The sequence below is a fragment of the Juglans microcarpa x Juglans regia genome, chromosome 5S, assembly GCF_004785595.1.
Source record: "Juglans microcarpa x Juglans regia isolate MS1-56 chromosome 5S, Jm3101_v1.0, whole genome shotgun sequence".
Lineage (NCBI taxonomy): Eukaryota > Viridiplantae > Streptophyta > Magnoliopsida > Fagales > Juglandaceae > Juglans > Juglans microcarpa x Juglans regia.
In genome coordinates this window covers 8114551-8136676 of record NC_054603.1, presented here as the reverse complement: position 1 = coordinate 8136676, position 22126 = coordinate 8114551, and the positions used below count along the sequence as shown (strand labels likewise).

General features: G+C 35.9%; 2 protein-coding genes across 2 annotated transcripts; one reads left to right on the top strand and one right to left on the bottom strand.

The window, feature by feature from the left end:
- The first annotated feature begins 5166 nt into the window (after window positions 1-5166).
- Window positions 5167-5829, top strand: LOC121267058. Its single transcript, XM_041170936.1, has one exon. The coding sequence runs from the start codon at window positions 5167-5169 to the stop codon at window positions 5827-5829; it is 663 nt and encodes a 220-aa protein (XP_041026870.1).
- Window positions 5830-12849: 7020 nt separating this feature from the next.
- LOC121268616 (microtubule-associated protein 70-5-like) lies at window positions 12850-19383 on the bottom strand. The gene is made up of 11 exons (XM_041172943.1): window positions 18941-19383; window positions 15807-15892; window positions 15602-15667; window positions 15337-15507; window positions 15050-15220; window positions 14808-14963; window positions 14581-14727; window positions 14332-14403; window positions 13640-14236; window positions 13404-13551; window positions 12850-13129 (listed from the first exon to the last, which is right to left on the bottom strand). The coding sequence occupies exons 1-11, from the start codon at window positions 19029-19031 to the stop codon at window positions 13125-13127; spliced, it is 1710 nt and encodes a 569-aa protein (XP_041028877.1). The 5' UTR covers window positions 19032-19383; the 3' UTR covers window positions 12850-13124.
- Between the last annotated feature and the right edge of the window lie 2743 nt (window positions 19384-22126).

Genomic DNA, 22126 nt, shown 5'->3' with positions numbered 1-22126 from the left:
ACCCATGAACGAAAAATATTATTTTATGGGCGTATGTGCCAAGTGGAAGAATGTATGAGTTTTATTTAAACTCAATGTCCCACACACCCATCTTGATAGAGTTTGGAATAGTTCAAAACTTATCAGTTAAGAGATGAGTTATAATGGGATAAGAAAACTCCTAAGAGGTAAGATTAACTCTATATCTCTAATCACAGTCAAACATAAAGTCTTAGATTTCTTGATGGTCAGAAGTTTATAAATAGCACTGAGGGGTTAAAGGGTTCTCACTTACAACATAAGAGTGCCTCTAGCCATCGGGAGACATTTGTGAGGCTAAGTTATCAGGGTGATCCTTCTCTCATAATTAGATCAAACTCTTCATCAAACTAATGGAGAAATATACGTATTTAATTATCATTATTTTTATTATTGTGGATCATAGAAATCAAAAATTTAATTATTAATTTTCATGTTAAAATGTTCAACAATTTATACCTTTAGGGAAGTATGCATGTCTGCTCTTTCTATTATCATCCACCTTCATTGATGCAGCTTCCTTTTCTCTAGTTGCTACTTCTCTCTTGATTTTTTTAAACTCTACTTCGATGGCTTTTGTCAGTGCATCAACCTTCTTCATGAGCATCTGCAAGCATTTAACCTCATGCAATCAGTTCTCTACAAGTGAGAGAGAGAGAGAGCGCGCGTGTAGCTGTCTATACCTATATTTCTTCATCTTTAGCATTAAAAGTACCGTCTCTTACTTCACAAAGTTTCCTTAAGTTGATGACCTCCTTTTGAATTGTCTCTCTCTCTCTCTCTCTCTCTCTCTCTCATATATATATATATGTATATATATTTGGCAACGCAACAAGCTTGATAATTGGATACTATGTACGTGCGTACAATGAGTACTAGCTAACTGCCACGAACGTAGCCCACTTGTAGTGTTATACGTAGCAATACCAGCAGCAAACAGAAAGATACTTCCCAAAGGGTATATATGGCCAATACAGCAGCCAGCTTTTTTTTTTTTTTTTCTTCCTAAGGAAGGCGGCACCTCCAAAAATTTATTGAAAATAACTATCACTTATGATAGAGAAAAACTATGTAAATAAATTAATAAAAAAATTCAACCCAAACCCCAATGCACACAAATAAAAAAAAAAAAAAATCAAAAGAGGCCAAAGGTGACCCAGTGCCTATTTACGAATATATGACAAGCCCAATCTCTCCAAACGCATGATTCCCTTCAACTCCTTAGGAAGCATTTCATATGCATCATACCTTCTACTACACCCTCCCTCTCCATATCGTGCCAAAATATGGGCGACCATATTTCATTCTCTAAATTGGTGAGAAATAGAGATAAATACCTCGGCACGAGGGTTTATTTTCTCTCTAAGTTTGGGAGGTGATTGGTGGTTGCATGGTGTTGGCCACTGCTAGTCCTTTGTCCTTGACGGTAGGGCAAGGCGCCGGGATAGATGGTTCGCTTCATAGTGATGAGGGAAAGAAAATAGCGCTGTCTGGAGGCAGTTTTGGGAAGTCGTTTGCATTGGATTTTGCTGATATTGTTGATGCACAACCACAAGTCCTCCCAGAGGTTGATATTCCTCTGTGTGATCCTCGATTCAATAATGGAGAAATGTTTTTCCAGTTTTCGAAGACTGAGATCATACAATTTGCGGAACCGTTTCGGTTCTCTGTGGTTCTAAAATTTTTACTTCGTTGACCTTAGTTTGATCATGTTCGTGGCTGTATTAAAAATATGTGGGGGTTGAAATCGATGCCTGTGGTTGGACAGTTGAAAAATCCATGTAATGTGCTTATTTGCTTGTCGAATGAGGATGATTTCATCAGTGTTATGGCCAGGGGAAATTCATATGTTCAAGGTGTATTGTATCAGGTGTTTCACTAGACACCGGATTTTATTGAAGAAGAGGATTCACCGTGGGTTCCGGTTTGGCTTTCTTTATCGGGTTTACCTCCAAATTTTTTCTATGAATCGATTTTACGTAGTATTGGAGGAGGATTTGGTCAGTTCTTGAAGAGGGATAATGCAACAGCGTGTGATACACGTCCGGAAGCAGCACATATTTGTGTTGAAATGGATGTTTCAAAAGCTTTGAGGCATTCATTTTGGTTAGGTACTCCGGGGTTACAGAAGAGTCATTTCCAAGAAGTTATTTTTGAGACAATCCCAGTGTTTTGTGTGCATTGTAGGAAGCATGGGCATTTAGAAAACAAGTGTTCACGGAGAGAGCGATTACTTAATAAGGAGAAGCATGATGCTTTACTGGGGAGGGGGGGGAGTTACCAAAAAAATATGGAAGGCAGTGGGGTCTCATGATAAAGACACCTCGCTGCTAAATCAAGACATGGAGGTTGAGATTTATTCTAAGGCGAGAATGGAGAAAATATTAGAGTCCACTCAGGCTCATAAAAAGGAGGTGGAAGGAGGATTGAAAGGGGTGGTTTTGTGGCGTTGAATGGGAAGGTGCATAATCAATGTCAGATTGATTGTTTGAAGGATCAATCTAGTGCATCGGGGTGTCAAGTTGATGGTGAGTATCGGGGTGATGATATGGGTAGAGGGAACCAACTAAGCTCGCATCGTGTTCACAACATGTGGGATAGCTGGTTTGAATTAACTGAGAATGATGTTGATGAGGAGAGGCAGGAGGAATCGGTAAGGCTTTCACCCAGGAGTTCGTTGAGGTTAGTTGACAAAGTGCTGGAATTTGAATTGGGGGTATAGTAGAAAAGGAAGCGTTGGGCACTGAAGAATTCGGTGATGAGTTTTTGGCTTACCAAGCAGTTTCATGTGCTGAGCCTGAGAAAGAATTGAATGAATTAGCTGCAAAATGTTTTGATTCAGACCCTAATATGAACGTACCTCTTAAAAAGTTGAAGGGGGTAAGGAAAGAAAAGTCCATAGTGGTACTGGAGCGACGTACTCGCACAAAAAAAATTATTTAATTATGACGAATATACTTGCGTGGAATATTAGGGGAATTTTTTCGTCGAAATGTAGACTTTAGCGTATTTTGAATAAAAGCCGCCCGTCAGTTGTGGCTCTTTTAGAGCCTTTTCTTAGTGCTAATAAATGTAGTCGTTGGGCAAGATGGATGAAGTTGCCGAATTATTTTAATAATGCTAAGGTTGGGGGGAAAATGTGGATTTTTTGGGACAATGATTTTGATTTTGAGATGATTTCAATATTGGATCAAGCGGTTAGTGGCTGGTTTGTTCATGGGTCTAGCCGAGTTCTTGTGACTTTTGTATATGCAAGTTGTTTCCGTTGGAAAAGATTGGAGCTTTGAGATTTTTCAAATTTACAAGACCCTGGTGGGTTCCCGTGGTTCATTGCGGGAGATTTCAATATTATTCGGCATGACAATGAGAAGGTAGGTGGTATTTTGCAGGCCTCCCGGGCAAAAGCTAAGTTCAATGATTGTATCCATGATTGTGGTTTGATTGATCTTCAGTACGAGGGGCAACAGTTGTCTTGGTGTAATGGAAGATTAGGAGGAAGACAGATCTGGGCAAGGTTGGATAACATGAATTTTCTAAATTTATTTGGAGATTTGCGTGTTCAATATCTTCCAAGAACAACTTCAGATCATTGCCCGATGTTGCTTCCTTTAATCAGGGAAAGGAGGTCGGTGGTAAGGCCTTTATGATTCCAACGTATGTGGGGGTCTCATGAAGGTTTTCTTCCTCTAGTGCAGGAGGTGTGGAGTCGTAGAGTGGAGGGTTGTGCTATGGTGCAGATTAGCCGGAAATTAAAGCTCTTGAAAAGAGTTTTGTGGAAGTGGAGTGTAGAGCATTTCGGAAGAGCGGAAATCGAATTAAAGTAACTTGAAGATCGCATTCTTTGCTTGGAACAAGAGGTTAGCTTTAACTATTCATCACAAGCCGAAAGTGAGTTATTAAGGTGCAAGCAAAATCACTTGAAATGGTTACATCGGTTGGAAGTCTTGGCATGTCAAAAGTCTCATGTAAAGTGGCTAGCAGAAGGGGATTCTAATACTACTTTCTTTCATGCCATGATGAGAGTTAAATAACAAAACAAAATGGTAGAGAGGACGGTGCTTGATGGTGGGCAAATTCTAGGCTCTTCGGATGAGGTTCATGAGGGTGCAGTGCAGTTTTATCAGAATTTATTAACGGCATCCACAACAGAGAATGATGTCTCAGTGCTAGAATTGTTGTTACTGTCGATTTCAGTACAAGAAAATGAATTTATGTGCGTGATGCCATCTATAGAAGAGGTCAAAGCAGCCCTTTGGTCTATTTCGTCCGATAGTAGCCCGGGCCGGATGGTTTTTTTGCTAGTTTCTTTAAACTAGCATGGGATTTTGTTAAAGATGACCTTGCTGAAATGGCCAAAGAATTTTTTTAGGGGAAGCCATTAACAACTTTTTTTGGTACCACAAATTTAGTTTTAATCCCTAAGGTGGATGAGCCTATTGGATTTGGACAACTTCAGCCTATTAGTCTTTACTCGGTTATTTATAAAATTATGGCAAAGATAATGGTTTGTCATTTGGCCCTTATACTTGATCGAATAATTTCTCTTGAGTAGGCAGCTTTCATTCGAGGTAGGAGTATTTTTGAGAATGTCTTTGGCATAGGAACTGGTACATGGCATTAATAGAAAGGTAAGGGGTGGTAATGTGATGTTAAAAATTGATATGACCAAAGCTTATGATCGGGTAAACTGGTGATTTCGTTTAGAGGTTTTACAGAGATTGGGCTTTTCGGATAAATGACGAGAACTTATTTTTAATGCTATATCTTTTTTCTTTTTTTCTGCACCAAGGGTTTTTTTAAGGCATCGTGTGGTCTTCGGTAAGGTGATCCTCTCTCACATTTTTTATTTATTTTATCTCAAGAAGTGTTGTTGCAGATGCTAAATCAATGTTTTCAGTTGGGAAGTATCAAGCCTTTTAATTCAAGTGGGGGAACCTTGATTACTCATTTGTTGTATGCGGATGATCTCTTAATTTTTGCTAATGGTGGCAAGACATCGATGTAGAGGCTTATGGAGGTGTTAGGCCATTATGAGGTAATGTCTGGGCAAATGATTAGTCCTAACAAGTCTTCAATGTTCTTTTCCTCCAATATTCCGTATGAAAGAAAGAATGGTTTGAAGAGAATCTCTGGTTTTGAGGAAGGGATATGGCCTTGCATATATTTGGGGATTCTGCTGTACGTGGGAAGAATAAAAGTGAGAATTTAGTGGTAGGGGATGCAAAGCTAAAGGTGAATGAGGTGATGGAGGACACAGGGCCAAATTATGAGCTATTAAGGGAACTCGTTCCTGAAGAAGTGGTGGAGAAAATTAGACGTTTTGGCCTTCGGGTGTGTCAAGGTGAGGATTTATGTGTATGGAAACATACGGTCGACGGTGAATTTACAACGAAATCAGCTTGGGAGGTGATTCGAAAACATGGCCTGAATTGTACTTGGAGGAGATGGTTATGGCAAGACTTTGTGCCAAAAAAGATGTCCTTCATATGCTGGAGAGCTCGACGGAAAGCAATTCCTGTGGATGATATTATTCGAAGTATCAGAATTCCAATTGTATCAAAATGTAGTTATTGTTTGCATCCGCAAGTGGAGACTTTGAATCATATTCTTTGTGAGGGAGATGGAGCTAAACAAGTTTGGAAGTTTTTTGCAGAGGCTTGTCAACTTCAACTACCGCATATTAGAAAATGGGAAGGGATGATGTCCTTCTGGTGGGAGCATTCAATGAGATCTTCACAGGTTGGATGGACGCATGGCGTCCTACCGATTATCATTTTGTGGGCACTATGGAAGGCTAGGTGCTTAGCTTGAATGGAGAATATCACATTCGAAATAAGGGTCATCTTGTGGGTTGTTAAAATCTCACTGAGGGATATCACAAGTAACTTACGGAGGTTCCAAAGGATGGGTAGTCAAGACCAGTTAGTGTTACAGGAGTTGAATTGCCCAATTGTACCAGTTTATGTGATTAGGCCTAGACCTGTTGCATGGAATCCGTCGGAGGAGGGAAGGATTAATTAAATGTGGATGGGGGATCGTGCGGTAATTCGGGATTGTCGGGTGGAAGTGGTAATGTCGGGTGGACAGCCCTTAAAATGTGATGATGTTATCACATATATTCTTACTGGCCTTGGACCTGAATATGACTCCCTCGTTACCACGGTTTTTGCTCGCAATAACTCTCTGTCGTTGGAGGAAGTCTATTCCATGCTTCCCAATTGTGAGGCACGCATCCAACACCACTGTCAAACATTTAATTTATCCAATGCCTCAGCGCATGTTGCTGCAAAATCCTCAAACTTCACCAGCTCTCGTGGCCATGGTTCACCCACTTTTCTATGCAGGGGTCGTGGCCGTGGCTCAGGCCGAGGTAATTCTTCTTTTTGTACTCCCTCTAATCCTAACTTTTGGTGTCAACTTTGTGAGAAACCAAGACATACTGCATCCCGATGCTAGAAACGTTATGACCCTTATTTCCTCCCACGACCACCACGGCAAAATGCTCAAGCCAATCTCTCTACTAGCCAAAATCAACAAGCATCTGATCAACAGTGGCATGCTGACACTGGAGCAACTCACCATTTGAAAAACAATCTGCACAATCTCCATCTCTGTGCCTACAAGTATGTTGGTACAGACCAAATTCAAGTTGGTGATGAATCAAGTTTGACTATAACTCACTCTAGCACTGCCTCTCTACCTACACCTTCCAAATCTTTTGTTCTTGATCAAATCTTTGATGTTACACAAATCACAAAAAATCTACTCTCTGTTCAAAAATTTACTCAAGATAATAATGTTTATTTTGAGTTTCACAATTCTTTTTTTTTTTTTCAAGGAATACTCGGGGAACTTCCTACATAAAGGCCATATCAAAGATGGGTTGTACTGCTTTTCACAGCCTCTCCAACAAACTATTTATTCTGCTTTCATTGGTGTTCGTATTTCTATTTCATATTGGCATCATCGCTTAGGTCATGCCTCCTTCCGCACTATCAATCATGTGCTGCATGCAAATAAACTTCATGTTGGATTCAATAAGAGACAACCTGTCTGTCTTGCATGTGAGATGGCCAAGAGCCATAATTTACCGCTTTCATCTTCTATTAATTTTTCTACAAAACCTTTGGAACTAGTTCATTCCGATGTATAGGGGCCAAGTTCTATTATTTCCAGTTATGGTTCTTGTTACTCTGTTTGTTTTTTGGATGATTTTACTAAATTTATTTGGATGTTTCCTTTGAAACAAAAATCTGATGTTGAAACCAATTTTCTCTAGTTTCAAACGTACGTAGAACGCCATTTTGAAACCAAAATAAAAAAAAAAATTCAAACTGATTGGGGTGACGAGTGTAGACGACTAAACACCTATTTTAAAAATTCAGGCATACAACATTGTCTTTCTTGTCCGTATACACACGAACAAATGGGTTTGGTTGAACGGCACCATTGTCAAATAGTGGAAATGGGTCTTGCCTTGCTAGCCCACTCTCACCTCCTTACCTCTTATTGGGAAGATGCTTTTCAGACTGCCACTTATATTATTAATAAATTGCCTACCAAAATTTTGCAAAATCAATCTCCTTTTGAAAAAGCTTATAAACCAAAACTTAATTACAATTTTATGCGTATTTTTGGGTGTGCTTGTTGGCCAAATTTACGTCCATATAATAAACACAATATTGATTTTTGGTCGAAAACATGTATTTTATTAGTTATAGTCTCTCACATCAGGGATACAAGTGTCTCAATTTATCTACAGGAAAAATATTTGCATCAAGACATGTTGTTTTCAATGAGTCATATTTTCTTTATAAAAATTCCAAATCTTCAAATACACCTATCGAACCACCTTCAGCTTCACTACCATTGAATTTAAATTCAACACCTCCACGTCCTCTAACCTCTTATGTAGGTACTAATTTTTGTTCCAATGATCCACTACCACCTTTATTTGATTTGAACGCATCTACTTGGGTACCGGATACCAAGATCTCATATGTCACAACAGCTCCACCTCAACCTGCCACTTGTGCATCAGATCTTGCTGATCATCCTTCAATTCCTCCAAATCAACCAGCTACCCCTCAATGCATGATAACTCGTTCTTAGACCAACAATCTCAAACCACGACAACCCTTTGTTGGCATGCTAAAGTATCCTTTACCAAAATGTTTGATTTCAGAATATAATTCACCACTCATGTAGCTAACCTCATTCACCAAAGCATTTAAGCATGCTTCCTGGCGTGATGCAATGAACAGTGAATTCAATGCCTTGCTAAAAAATGGAACTTGGAATTTAGCTCCACCGAAGCTTCATCAAAATCTTGTGGGAAATAAATGGGTGAATCGGATCAAAACTCATGCAAATGGACTTATAGAGCGATTCAAAGCTCGCTTCGTTGCAGAGGGGTACCACCAACAAGTCGGCATTGATTTCTCAGAAACTTTTAGCCCGGTGGTAAAACCTAGCATCGTTCGACTTGTTTTGTCTCTAGCAACGTCAAGAGGGTGGCCACATCGCCAACTAGATATTCAAAACGCTTTTCTCCATGGAGATCTCCAAGAGGAAGTGAATATGCAACAGTCGCAAGGATTCACACATCCAGATTTTCCCCACCATGTATGTCAATTGCATAAAAGTCTCTAAGGCCTTCGTCAAGCACCCCATGCTTGGTTCTCAACGCTTACAAAAAAATTGCAACAACATGGCCTTCAAGGATCCAGGGCAGATACGTCCCTCTACATATTTCAACGAGGTCCTATTTATTTGATCATTCTTATTTACGTGGATGACATAATTGTTACAGGTTCTAGCATGGAAGCTATCAACAATTTTATAACTCGCCTAGCTCGTGATCTTCCAGTTAAAGATTTGGATGATTTATCATTTTTTCTTGGAATCAAAATCTTCCGTGATGAAGCTGATATTATCCTCACATAGAGAAAATATATTGCCAATATATTACGTAGGGTCCAAATGGACAAGGTGAAACCATGTTCAACCCCTATGTCCACTAGCTGCCAACTTTCAAAATTTGAAGGAATTGATTTTGAAGACCCACAGCTCTATCACAGCACTATAGGAGCTCTTCATTATTTGGGATTTACACGGCTTGATATTGCCTTTTCTGTTCATCGAGTGAGCAAGTTTATGCATAACCCCAAGGTGCCTCACTGGCAAGCCGTAAAGCCGCTATCTGAAAAATACAATATCTTTCGGCCTTAAATTTTCCAGCAACTCAGATCACTCATTACATGGTTCTAGTGCTGCGGATTGGGTGGCGGATAATGATGATCAGACAAGTGTTGGAGCTTATTGTATTTTTCATGGCAAAAATCTCATTTCTTGGAGTTGTAGGTTACAAAAAACAGTTGAACGCAACAGTACTGAATCCGAGTATAAATCTCTATCCATTACTACTGCTGAAATTCAATGGTTGCAGTCTATACTTCATGATTTCGATCTACAACTACCTAGTTATCCACAACTGTGGTCTGATAATATTGGAACCACATACCTCTCTTCAAATCCCATGTTCCTTGCCAGAACCAAACATATTGAAATCGATTTTCATTATGTCAGAGATCAAGTTTTACAGAAGAAAATTCATGTTTCATTTTTACCCACGAATGACCAGCTCGTTGATCTTCTTACGAAATCTTTAGCTGCTACTCGATTTAATTTACTACGGAACAACCTACATGTGCAGGAGCTTCCCATTTGGTTGAGAGGCGTATTGGAGCAACACACAGAACTAAAGCAACATATGAAATAGAGCCATTTGTAACAGCATCCGAAACATACGCAACAGCAGCTGAAATCTAAGCGGTCGAATCCTCTGTTGAACCAAATCAACAACTATCATGATTCTTTGGATTTTTTTTTATCTCTTATTTAAATTCAAATACTTCCGCAAACTTCAGTTATACTTGTGTATTATATATTGATCCATCTGTACACTTTACGATTTAATACAATTGAAATATTCAAGCTTCTGTTTCTCTTAAACTTTACACAGATGTTGCATATTCCATCATCCACTACTGAAAATATTGCTATGATAGTAAATCGGTCCAGCTCCTACTCTTGCTCATCTGAATCTAAAGGATGTGGTCGTGGACGACCCAAGTGTGATCATTGCCGAGCATTTGGCCATTGGAAAGAAACTTGTTACAAACTATTGCTCACCATGTATCCCAGGCCTCTCGGTTGAGCGGTATCGCTAATTGATGAAACTTCTTTTACCCGCGACATTCCCATCATCCAATATTTCCGCTGCTCGCCATTGGTCATTACATCAACTTGATGTTCACAATGCTTTTCTCTATGGTGACCTTGATGAAGAAGTCTACATTCAACTTCCTCCCAGGCATCCCAAATTGGGGGAGACACGTGTTTGTTGATTGAATAGATCTCTCTATGGACTCAAATAGGCTTCACAGAATTAGTTTTCTAAATTTTCTTCAGTTATTCTCCAAGCTGGATTTCACCAATCTCAGGCTAATCACTCTTTATTTACACTTTCTAGTGGTTCCTCATATATTGTAATTCTTGTTTATGTTGATGAAATTCTCCTAACAGGTAATGATGCCACCTTCATTTGCAAGCTCAAAAATTTTCTTGCTCACCATTTCCATCTTAAAGACCTCGGGCCTCTTGAAATATTTTTTGGGCATTGAGATTGCACGCTCACCTGATGGTATCTTTCTCAATCAATGAAAATATGCCTTGGATATCCTCACTAACAATAGCCATCTTGGAGCATGACCTGCTACATTTCCCATGGAACAGAATCTCATGCTCACTAACATTGATGGCGCCCTCCTTCCTAATCCAAGCTGCTATCGTCATATCGTATGTAGGTTAATCTATCTCACCATCACTAGGCCCGACATTGTCTACTCAATCAACATCCTAAGTTAATTCATGCTCAACCACGCTAACCACACTATGATGTTGCTGTTCGAATCCTTCATTATATTAAGTCCTCTCCAGGTGACAGAATTTTTCTATCTGCCAAATGTGATCTTCAGATTTATACCTATTGACTTTGATTGGGCCAGCTGTTCTCTCACCCGCTGTTCTACCACGGGTTATTTTGTTAAATTGGGTGATAGCCCCATCTCATGGCGCACTAAAAAGCAAGCCATTGTCTCTCATTCCTCTACGGAAGCATAATATCGCGCCATGGCTATTACCACTTGTGAGCTTTTATAGTTAAAAATGCTTCTCCATGATCTTGTTGTTCCTCATTCTCAGCCTATGAAGGTTTTCTGTGAAAACACATAATCATGTTTTTCACGTTGCCCATAATCCTGTTTTTCCCGATTGTATAAAGCACATCGAAATTGATAGTCATCTTGTTCATGAAAAATTACGCGCTCACATCATTTACATAGCCCATGTCTCTGCTGCATATCAACTAGTCTTCACAAAGGCCTTGGGTCATGGGCATTTACATTTTTAGTCTTTCTTTCCAATATATATTGTATACTTGTAGTCAACTGTATAGGATTATTGCGAAGATATTTTTCTTGTTAAACCCATGATTTATGGGATCCAGCTATTGGCACAATTGTATATAAATCTATGCAGAAATATAGAGCAATAGACTCGTAATTTTGTCCCATGTTCTTTTGCTCTATATTACGCAGAAATATAGAGCAATAAATCTTGTACGTAATTTTTTTTTTATAGAATATGTGTGTGTTTTTTATAAAGTATGTGAATATTTTTTATAAAATGTGAAGTGTGAGATAGTGAATAGTGACTAATATATAAAATTTTTCTATAAATATTTTACATTTATCTTATTACTTATACCATCTACTGTAAAATAAATAAATAGAGAAAAAAACTTATCAGAAGAATATCTTCACGAATCCATCAATAATTAGTTTAACAAATAAAATGACCAAGTATAAAATCATTAAAAGACAATGAGATAAAGGTCGATGCAATTCCAATGTAATGAAACCATTCACTTCTAAAATTTAATGATTAAGAAAGGATGACGTGGCATCATAATTTATATGTGATGACATTTGTGATTTGGGAAAGGATAATATCGGATTACAAAATCACAAAAAAGATATGTTTTGTTGTAAGAAATGTTACAAGAAACTCAAGGGTTAGTCTTGGAGTATCACTCTCTTTAAAGTTTAAAGTTTAACATTTCGTAGTTGTAAATAATCTTTTGGAGCCACACCACCTGATGAAAAGTCAGCGATTTAATCAATTTTGTATAAGAAAACTTCTGATAGTGCGGTGCATGAGATCAGGATTTTACTCTGCAAAGGTGAATCCAAAGAGCCCTACCTTGGAGAGGTTCCGACATTAAAAAAATAATTAAAACAAAGGAAGAAATGTTACTAGAAATGGGCTTCAGCTTGATGTGTTTTATGGGCAAATAATACCTTGGTGTTAGATTCTTCATGCATCTTATTAAGATTTTCCATTAAAGTTCACATGATTCTGGTTTAGGCCTTGTTTGAATTCAAAAATCACTTCAATTTATCTCATCTCATCATTACAACTTTCTCAAATTTCCACACAAAATATAATAAACAATTCAACTTTTTCAAATCTCAAAATAACTTTTTTAAATTCTCACATAAAATATAATAAACATGAATTTCACTTTTATTCTACTATTTATAAATCATATCAACTCATCTTTAAATCCCAACCACTCATAATGTGATCAGATTGAGGTCCATTTTGGTTAAAAGAATAGGCAGGAAAAAAACAAATCCATTTCCTTCTTATGAGACCATAAGTAAGAATTCACGAATATAATATTTACGAATATGGGATTCCTCCTCAGAATCGAACTAATATTTATTCACGAATATAAACCATGAAACCGTATGGGATACCATTTACATAATCTCAAGCAGAGGAAAACGCAAATCAACATCATCTGAGGATGTTACAAAGTCAGTTCCCTCATCTAATCAGAACTTTATTTCTTTGGTGTATCATCAAACTTCTTCTGTGTATGTACACTGAAAAACCACACGATGTTGCAAACAAATCCACTAATTTTCTATTCATTTCGAATTTTTCTCCAAACGTAAAGAATCTTCGTGATGATGTCGTTACCCTGCAGCGAATAGCAAACCACCAAAAATCTAAGGAATGAGAAACAAGTCAATGAGATGTCATATCATCTAGGATTTTCAAGGCCTTGGGTTGAAATTGTTGAGCCATGAAAGCTGAGTAAAAAAGAGGAAAAAGTTTACAAATTTGTACCTTTAGATAAGTATGTATGTCTTCTCTTTAGATAAGTCATATCATCTAGGATTTCAATGCCTTGGGTTGAAACTATTGAAGCATGAAAGCTGAGTAAAAAAGAGGAAAAACTAGACAATTTGTACCTTTAGAGAAGTATGCATGTCTGCTCTTTCTATTATCATCCACCTTCATTGATGCAGCTTCCTTTTCTCTAGCTGCTGCTTCTCTCTTGATTTTTTTAGACTCTACTTCGATGGCTTTTGTCAGTGCATCAACCTTCTTCATGAGCATCTGCAAGCATTTAACCTCATGCAATCAGTTATCTACGAGAGAGAGAGAGAGAGAGAGAGAGAGAGAGAGCATGTGTAGCTGTCTATACCTTTATTTCTTCATCTTTAGCATTTAAAGTACTGTCTCTTACGTCACAAAGTTTCCTTAAGTTGATGACCTCCTTTTGAAGTCTATCATACAGATATCCTGAGACCACATCTTCTCTACTTCCTTCGTTTTGTGGATCCACATTGCTGCCACTTTTGGGTTTGATTTCTGGTGAGGCTGTTGTTTCATCCTTGTTGCCCTTATTGATATTCATGTCTGTGTCTGCCCTTATTTCTGTGTTCTCTTTTTCACTGCTATCAACAACTTTACTTCTAGATGCCCACATGCCTTTTCTCAGCACATTTGCTCCGGAAGAGTTTTTCTTTCTCAAGCTACTTGCTTGTTTTAGCTCTCCTGCAACATTGGCTGTTTCATTTTCCATACTGGGTTGTTGCAATAATAAGCTTCTACTGATGGAAGAAGCCCTTGGCTGGGATGTAGACCTCTTTTTCGTTCCACCATTGCTTGTTAGAAAGCCAATTATGTTACTGGACTTCTCTGTTCTTGGGGACCCACAAAACCTGTTAGGATTGACCGAGAAATTCGTGACATCCTTCAAACCTTCTTCAATAATCTTAAGTCTGAGCTTCAATTTATCCTGAAAAAGTTTACATCGGGGCAGAAAATTTGCTCAATAATTAAAAGCAAGAGGTTTAGATTGTCTGACTGGAAGATTGAGAGTCATATGTTCACCTTAAGTTGTGCTTCTGCCTTAGCTGTTCTCTCTGATATGGCTAGTTTGTCTCTCAAGCGCTGCATCTCTGCCTACACACAAGATAGAAACGGAAAAAAACCGTCTTCATTTGTATATTTACTTAAGTTGTCACACTAACATTGCTCAGTAGTCTTGTCTATTGTTGTATGATCGATCTTCTAAAGTTACTTGAACTGTTGAATGTGTAAAATATTGGGCTCCTGTAATTTTGCAGGGAAAGAAAATACCTGCAGCATTCTTCTCTCTTCCATCCATTTTCTGACGGGCATGACCTTATCATTTTCTTCTTTCCACTCATTAGCCACCACAGTTGCAACTCTGTTTGCTAAAACTTTGATTCTTGCTAATTCTCTTTCCAGAGTCCTCTTTTCCTCCTGAGAATTTGGATCCATTTATAAAAATTTGACAAAGTACAAGATACTGTAACCACCGTATATAAGCATGACACACATACATTCAATTCTTCCATCCGCCGTTTGTAGTCACGAATGGAATTTGCTGCAGCCCCACCAGCTAGAATGGCCTCCTCAAGCTCTCGAATCGTTTGACTAAGCTTTTCAACCTCTAAAACCTTTTGGCGATTGGTTTTCTCAAGGATTCTGTTCTCCTCCTGCATGTGGTATTTATAAAACTTGGTTAATGACTCAAAAGTTTGTTATTTCCATCAACAAAACTGGGTGTTTGATGAAGTCATGCCTGGCAAATCTCAATCTGTCTCTTCAATTGGTAGTTATGATTTTGCACTTCCTCTACCATTAAAGCTCTATCTAAAGCACTTCTCAAGAACTTCTCTGCTTCCAGTAGAGCTGATTCTTTTGACTTGGTGAGACGTTCCATAGCCTTCTTATCCTCCTGTAATACTGCAATCTAAGCGGCCAAGAGCAGTGGAAAAGTGCATGCAGTGTGAGCCATAAAAAATGTCCATACACTGCATTGGCTTTCGAAAACAAAGTCCTTTTTAAGTTTAAACTGTCATCTCTAACCTCATTTTTGTACATTTTGATTTCAGCTTCAAGAGGAGCAATAACTAACTCAATAGGAACGGAGTCATTGTCTTTTTGATTTGCATACACCCTTCTAAGGGTTGCTTCAGCAGCATGTTGTGCAGCCAATGCATCTTTCTTCTCACTTGTTAGTTTCTTGATTTCAAGGTTCTGTATTGACATGATTGGAATATCTTAGCCTCTAGAATTTAGCACATATATCTGTAGCTCCAAGAAATCTTGGTTAAAAGCAGCCTCGACTTACCTTATGTTCAACAAGATTTTCACTGATTCGGAGTTTCTCTTCCGTTTTAGTAACTTCATTTCTGTGCTGTTTAAATAACAAAATAAATACGAACACAAATTTAGTGGTGAACTCCAACAAAGGGCTTTTACTGTACTTAGAATTACATAGTCTGCAATGAATGATGTGTGCAGACTGTGAGTGATTATGTCTGGCATGTGATTACCTCTTCTATAGCCTTATCCTTCAGAGCCTCAGTCGCTCTCAAAGCCTTGATTTCTCCCTGGGCAACTCCTAACTCCCTGTCCTTCTCTGAACAATATTAAAAAAAAGTTGGAAAAATGACAGTTATTTCTACCCAAATGTGTTTTTCTGCAAGGGTAGTTTCTAACTTAATATAAACATCTACAATGGTCAAATATTAGCTCTAAAACAGCTAAATAGGTGCCTACAAGGTTTAATATTATAATTTAATGTTATGGAATTAAAATTTAGGACCCTTTTTCAGTTTTTTTTAACCCTAATTATATATAATTAGATAAAAAAGTTGAAAATTCAACTTCAGGACTCATTGAACGATAGTGAAAACATTTTGAAGATTATGTTTTACCAGAGTTTTGTAGGGGACATATGAGGGAATAAAATATACCGGGCCAAAGTGATTTTAAAAACCTAGCCCATCAAATGACCATCACTAGAAGACAAAGATATGAGAGAAGGAGAGGAGACAAAAAGAGACTAAGGGTGAGGGTGTCAGGAGACAGAGATGTATCATGAGAAAGTAGGAAAGGGAGAGAGGGTCAAACAAGCCAAGCAGACATCCCTCATCACTACCAAGGCACGCACAAGAAGATAGTCAGATAAAAGGGATAGGGAGCCTACGATTTCGAAAAATTTTTGGTTCATCTTTGACTTCTTCTTCATCCTCTAAGGAGAGAGTTCTAAAGAGAACATATTCTCGAGTAAGTAGATCTCCAGTTCCCGTTGTACATTGAGAAATGAGAGGTTATGAGAGACTATAAACAAGCATATTATAGTGGAATCTCCCCTCTCTAAATTTCCGTTGATGTAGGCCTAATGTCAAATCATATAAATCTATGTATTCATCTCTTCTTATTTTCTTTGTATTTAAATATTGTTCATCGCCATGAATGTATAACCCGACACTGTATAGCTGTACCGGACCATTGTCGAGGGCTACAAACAATACCGATCGAGGCTCAACCCAGCTCAACCTATCCCGAGAAAGAATCTTCCTTCCCTTAAAGGCGACGCTCTTTTTGAGCGTTAACAGGACTCATTGAGAAAATGTTTGGACGTAAAAAAAGTTTAGAAACCTTTGATTTTTTTGTTCTTTTATAGAGAATGTAATATATAATTGAAAAAGTAATTTTTTAACTGAAAAAGTAAAAGTAACCTGAAGGTGGCGGCCTAGATCGCCCCAAATCATGAGACCCATGGTGGGCAGAAAGTGTAGCCAACACGGGCAACCTAGATCGCACCACGCTTGGTTTATTTCAATAAAATAATGTTTGGGAGAAGTATTTCTGAATATTTTTTGAGTATTTTTAAAATTTCTAGAGAGTTTTCCTAAACAATTGATTTTATCATTTTCTCTCGTCTTCTATTAAGAAGGATCCTAAACTTCACACTGTACGTGTTTTATATTTGGTAATAAAACTATCTAAGATCGATGTTTGTTTGCCAAGTATGCATAAAGTAATAAATTATAAGCGTGAGTTTTGAAAATCATGTTCTATATACATACATACATATATATATGTTTGTGTGTATCCTTCCCTCAATATTTCTTGGTTGTCCCTTGTATATATTTATTTATTTTATGAGAAATAATTTATACAATTTTAAAGTGTATAAGTCTCGTACAATCCAGTTGAAAGAAAAAAGATAAATCTAAAATTTACAATATATATATATATATATATAGAGTAAACCTCACATTTTTCAAAATAAATGAAGTTTATATACTCTAAGATTATATTTAGTATTACTATTATTTTCTAGCTTGAGTTTTCTACGTTCTTTCAAGGGGTATTGTCCTTGTTTACAACACATGACTCTAAGCTAGCATGGTGTCAGCGTCCACAACCGTTAGAAGACACTTAGGGGGCATGCTTGTATACTATGAGAATTTTCAGAATTCTTAAAATTTTTCATAATTTTATTTTTAAATATCATTCAAATATAAAATATTTTTTAATTTTAAATTTTAAAATTTTTTATCTAATCATTATTTAAACACAAAAATCAGTATAATTTTTATAAATTTCAAAATAAAATACAAAAATCAATACACATTTTACAAACTTCAAAAGAAAAATTAAATTAAAAAATTATATTTTTTAACATTATAATATTTTATTCAAATTTTTCTCTCATCTTCCAAAATTCAATAAAATATATTTACTTAAATTATTTCGTTACTATGTACAGAATTATGAGATAATCTCTAAACAAGCCTTTATAATGGCTCATAGAAATGTTTTGGAATAGTAAATACTTGTTCAGATAAAAATGAACTAGTAAAGTATCAGCTAGGGCCTTTGGTTTTGAGTCTTTGACCCTAATATATTATATATTTACTACTTCTAAACAAAATTACTCGGGTCCCGGTTTTAAACATTTTCGAGAGTTTAAGATTTGAGGGAGGTTTTTTTTTTTTTTTTTTTTTTTTTTTTTTTTTTTTTTTTTTTTTTTTTTTTTTTTTTTTCTTTCTTCTTCTTCTTCTTCTTTTTGAGTTGGGAGAGGCAAGAGTTTTTCATATCTCCATTTTTAGGAGTTATGACAATCTTTAACAAGATTTTAGGAAGTTTATGGAGGTTTTTTATAGGTGAAACAATGGAGGGTGGAATTCGCATTCTCAGGCAATAGGCCGCATGCATGGATTCTATGCAGAAAACAAATATTCATTTCCAAAAGACAAGGATTGCCGAGAAGTCGATATATGCATATCATGTACACGTATATACGTACGCTACAGTACGATGAATATGAACACCTGAATCATCCTTGCGAATCCAACCAAGAAAGCTGATAGAATTTAAAATTCCTTCATATTTTGATCCCAAAACAAAAAGGTTTAAACTTTATAACGGGAAGAATAAAATAAATGAACCAAAACAGATATACAAAGAGAACAACAACAAGAGAAATACTGATCAAACTTAAGATGACAGAGTTCGTTTCTACGAACTTGTGCAGAAACAACATTCAACTTCTATCGAAACAAAAAAACTAAACATCAAATTCAACTCACAGTAGCAATGAAGACTTTGCAGACATAAAGAAAATGTGTGAACGTGTGTGTACTCATGTACTGTTAGAGAAGAAGAGAGAAACCTCTGAGTAAATTCTGCAGACGATTGAGCTCCAAAACTAAAGGGTCTGAGTGGGAAAGAGAGGCATCTTCGCTTCCTACAAAGCTTCCCATCTTGATATTTTAGTTTCTTCTAATTCTCTGGTGCTTTAAAAATGCTACTAGGAAGCACAAAGTCCAACAGCAAGGACAATCCAAGTCCTGGGTTTTAATGGGTGATGTTGAATCTCAAAGGAGCCAGCTGCTTTTATTTGAGCTAGGATGATTCAAGAGTCCTATCTTTCAAGGAATTGACCGCAAAGAGTGGGATTGTCTTCCCTTTTTGTGAAGCAAAATTTTGAAAGGTGCAGATCATCACAAGCCGGCCTCGCCGGCTGGTTTACCTCTCTCTCTCTCTCTCTCTCTCTCTCTCTCTCTCTCTCTTCCGTCCTCATGACACTAACGGTTACTTCGCCTTTATCATGATGTTTAAAATTTATTTTTGAACGTCACAATCTTGAACTACTTGTTAATCTAGAAAGTCATATCTCTACCAGAAAATATAGTGAGTGGGGTACTACAAAATTCATGCTTTTTCAACGGTACTATTTCAGGATGACTCTTTCTAATTTATTGCATTTGCATTTAATTGTACTTAATTTAAGATAAATGTGAAATGTTTTACCACCTAATCTCTTTTGGACCATCCAACGATGGTCATGCTTATTTATATTATTCAAGAGAATGTCTAAGGTCCTATTATTGCCATTTGTTGCTACTTGCACACCATTTTGGATATCCCGAGTTCCTACCTAAACTCTAGAGCGTGAGAGAAATATATGTAGAGTAATGCTATATATATTCGTACAATATGCAAGCACCATATAATTGTATTGATCGACAAAAAGTTTGGTTCACGATTAAAAAATTAGTTTTTTTCATGTGAATTTTATATTTACTCACTTTTTTAAAAATGATTGCGGTGTACTTGCGCACTCCACAACTACAAGTATTATTTCTCATACAATAAAAATTGTATTGAAAAAAAAAAAAAGTCTTGAGTGAGAAAGATAGATCAAAACCTCTCACATTTTTATCCCAAAAAAAAACCCCTCATATATATTCTTGTTTTTTTTTTTTATCATATAAACTAAAATCCAAATAAGGAAATATTTTTTTTTTCTTTTTGAGCAAATAAGGAAATATTTTTTGTTTAAAAAAAAAAAAGCAAATTAAATATGTAGAAACCATATCTAATTAGAAAATCAAATTCTCACCAAAAAAGCTAAAAATAATAATTATGATCATACCCATCTGGATTTCTGTCCTCTCTTGATGATAGTTCTGTATAAATATATATTCATTTTTATTATCCACTGAAAAATGAATTTTGTGTTAAAGAAAAGGAAAATGTTAAATGTATTTACGAAAAATTTATAAAAAAAAAACTTACTTTTTCACATGTCAGTTATTAATATGTTGAAAATCATGAAATTTAAAATTTAAAATTTAAATTTTAAAAAAAAACTAACAAAATGAATCTTGTAAATAAAAATATAAATAAAACTGTAATTACATATAATAATATCCTAAAGAAAAATGTATTTATCAGCTGAACGGCTGAAGCACTCATTGATTTTGCAAATGATAGGGACTCCTATATGTCTTATTAAGGAGAAAAGAGACTGCTATATGTCTTGTCATAATCGAACTAATAATTAAAATGATAGATGGAAAGCTATATATAATTTTTTAGAATGAAGTAATTCAATTGCTTAAGCGTTAAATCCGTCCATAAAATATTTAAACCTTGATTTTTTTCAACTTGGTGTAAATCGCTCATAAAGATTTTGAATCAAAATTAAGGAAATGAGGTATTCATGACTAAGGATAGAAAGTGATCATCCAAATTAAAGTGGCTTCAAAGATTTACATGTTATTATATCGATCTCACTCTAATTATATATGTAATTAACGGACCTATATATTAATGATCATCATGATCATCATCATCTTTGCTTAAAAGCATGATCATGATTAATTGGATATTAGAAAATTATTTAAAACTCCAGCTATGATTTTGGACACATCCATTTGACCAATTTTGAGTTGTACGTGTGAGTATTGCTAGGTGACAAAAGGAAGATTTCACCAACACCCAATTCCCCTTTAAAATAGTGAAAGACCATGACCAAACCCTAGTAGCTTGAACCAAAACAGTCAAAAGGTTTCTTGATTAATATTTATAAGATCTGGGGTTTCTATGTTAATTAAATTTTTGTTTTCTTGGCTGAGTTTCAGATTACAACAGGATTTGAAAGTGATATGATTTTGTATTTAAAAATAAAAAATAAAGAAAACTGATATGACGATTCATATAATAAGATTAGATTCTTCTAAAGGAGGTACATGATTTAGGTGCAAATTCATGGAATGAAGCCATTGATCATTATAAGGGTTGCAGAAGGATTACCCTTTTTTTTGTTATATATATATATATATATATATATATATGGCAGTGCTAGCGTGCCGCCCAACTTTGACCGTTGGGCATGCCCGCTAGCACAAATCTTCCTTTTCATTTTTTTTTATATTTTTTTAATATATTCAAATATTTTTAAAAAATAAAAAATATATATATCAATACATAAAAAATCACTTTTTTAATCATAAAGTAAAAAGAATTTAAAAACATTTAAATACATAAACGATCAAGATGAGTGAAAAAAGACAAGCGACATACTATCATTTTTCATATATACATATAGAGAGAGAGAGAGCTAGGAATTTTGCTAATCTTCTGAGCCACTGGACACGGTTAATTTGTTTGAGGCGATTTGTCAACTTCTTTCATATTACGAACAAAACAAAAAAATGAAAGAAAAAAGAAAAATGATATTTATAATCATAGAGTATGTAAGTGTCATATATTATTTTTTTACAAAAAACTAAATAAATATAGAATTCACATAGAAATAAATGATAGACTTCACTCTTTTTCACAAAAAATGTACAGTATTTACATAATCCATGACTGTATATAGCATTATTTAAAAAAATTGACAATTATGGATGGTTTAGAGATCTAAACCAGGGAGGGCCTTTCTTGATTCTATTGAAATTGGTTCTATAATTACGAAAAAGTATTAATATTTTAATATTTGTATAATTATAATGGATTCAATAATAAGTAGAGTATTATATTGATGAGAAAATTTAATTGTAAGCGA

Excerpts from the sequence above, each read along its gene's own strand:
- LOC121267058 (XM_041170936.1), top strand. The coding sequence starts at position 5,167 with ATGGCCTTGCATATATTTGGGGATTCTGCTGTACGTGGGAAGAATAAA.
- LOC121268616 (XM_041172943.1), bottom strand. The coding sequence starts at position 19,031 with ATGGGAAGCTTTGTAGGAAGCGAAGATGCCTCTCTTTCCCACTCAGAC. Across the intron at positions 15,893-18,940 it reads TCTGCAGAATTTACTCAGAG|AGAAGGACAGGGAGTTAGGA; the intron begins GTTTCTCTCTTC and ends AATATTGTTCAG. Across the intron at positions 14,237-14,331 it reads AGGCAGAAGCACAACTTAAG|GATAAATTGAAGCTCAGACT; the intron begins GTGAACATATGA and ends AAACTTTTTCAG.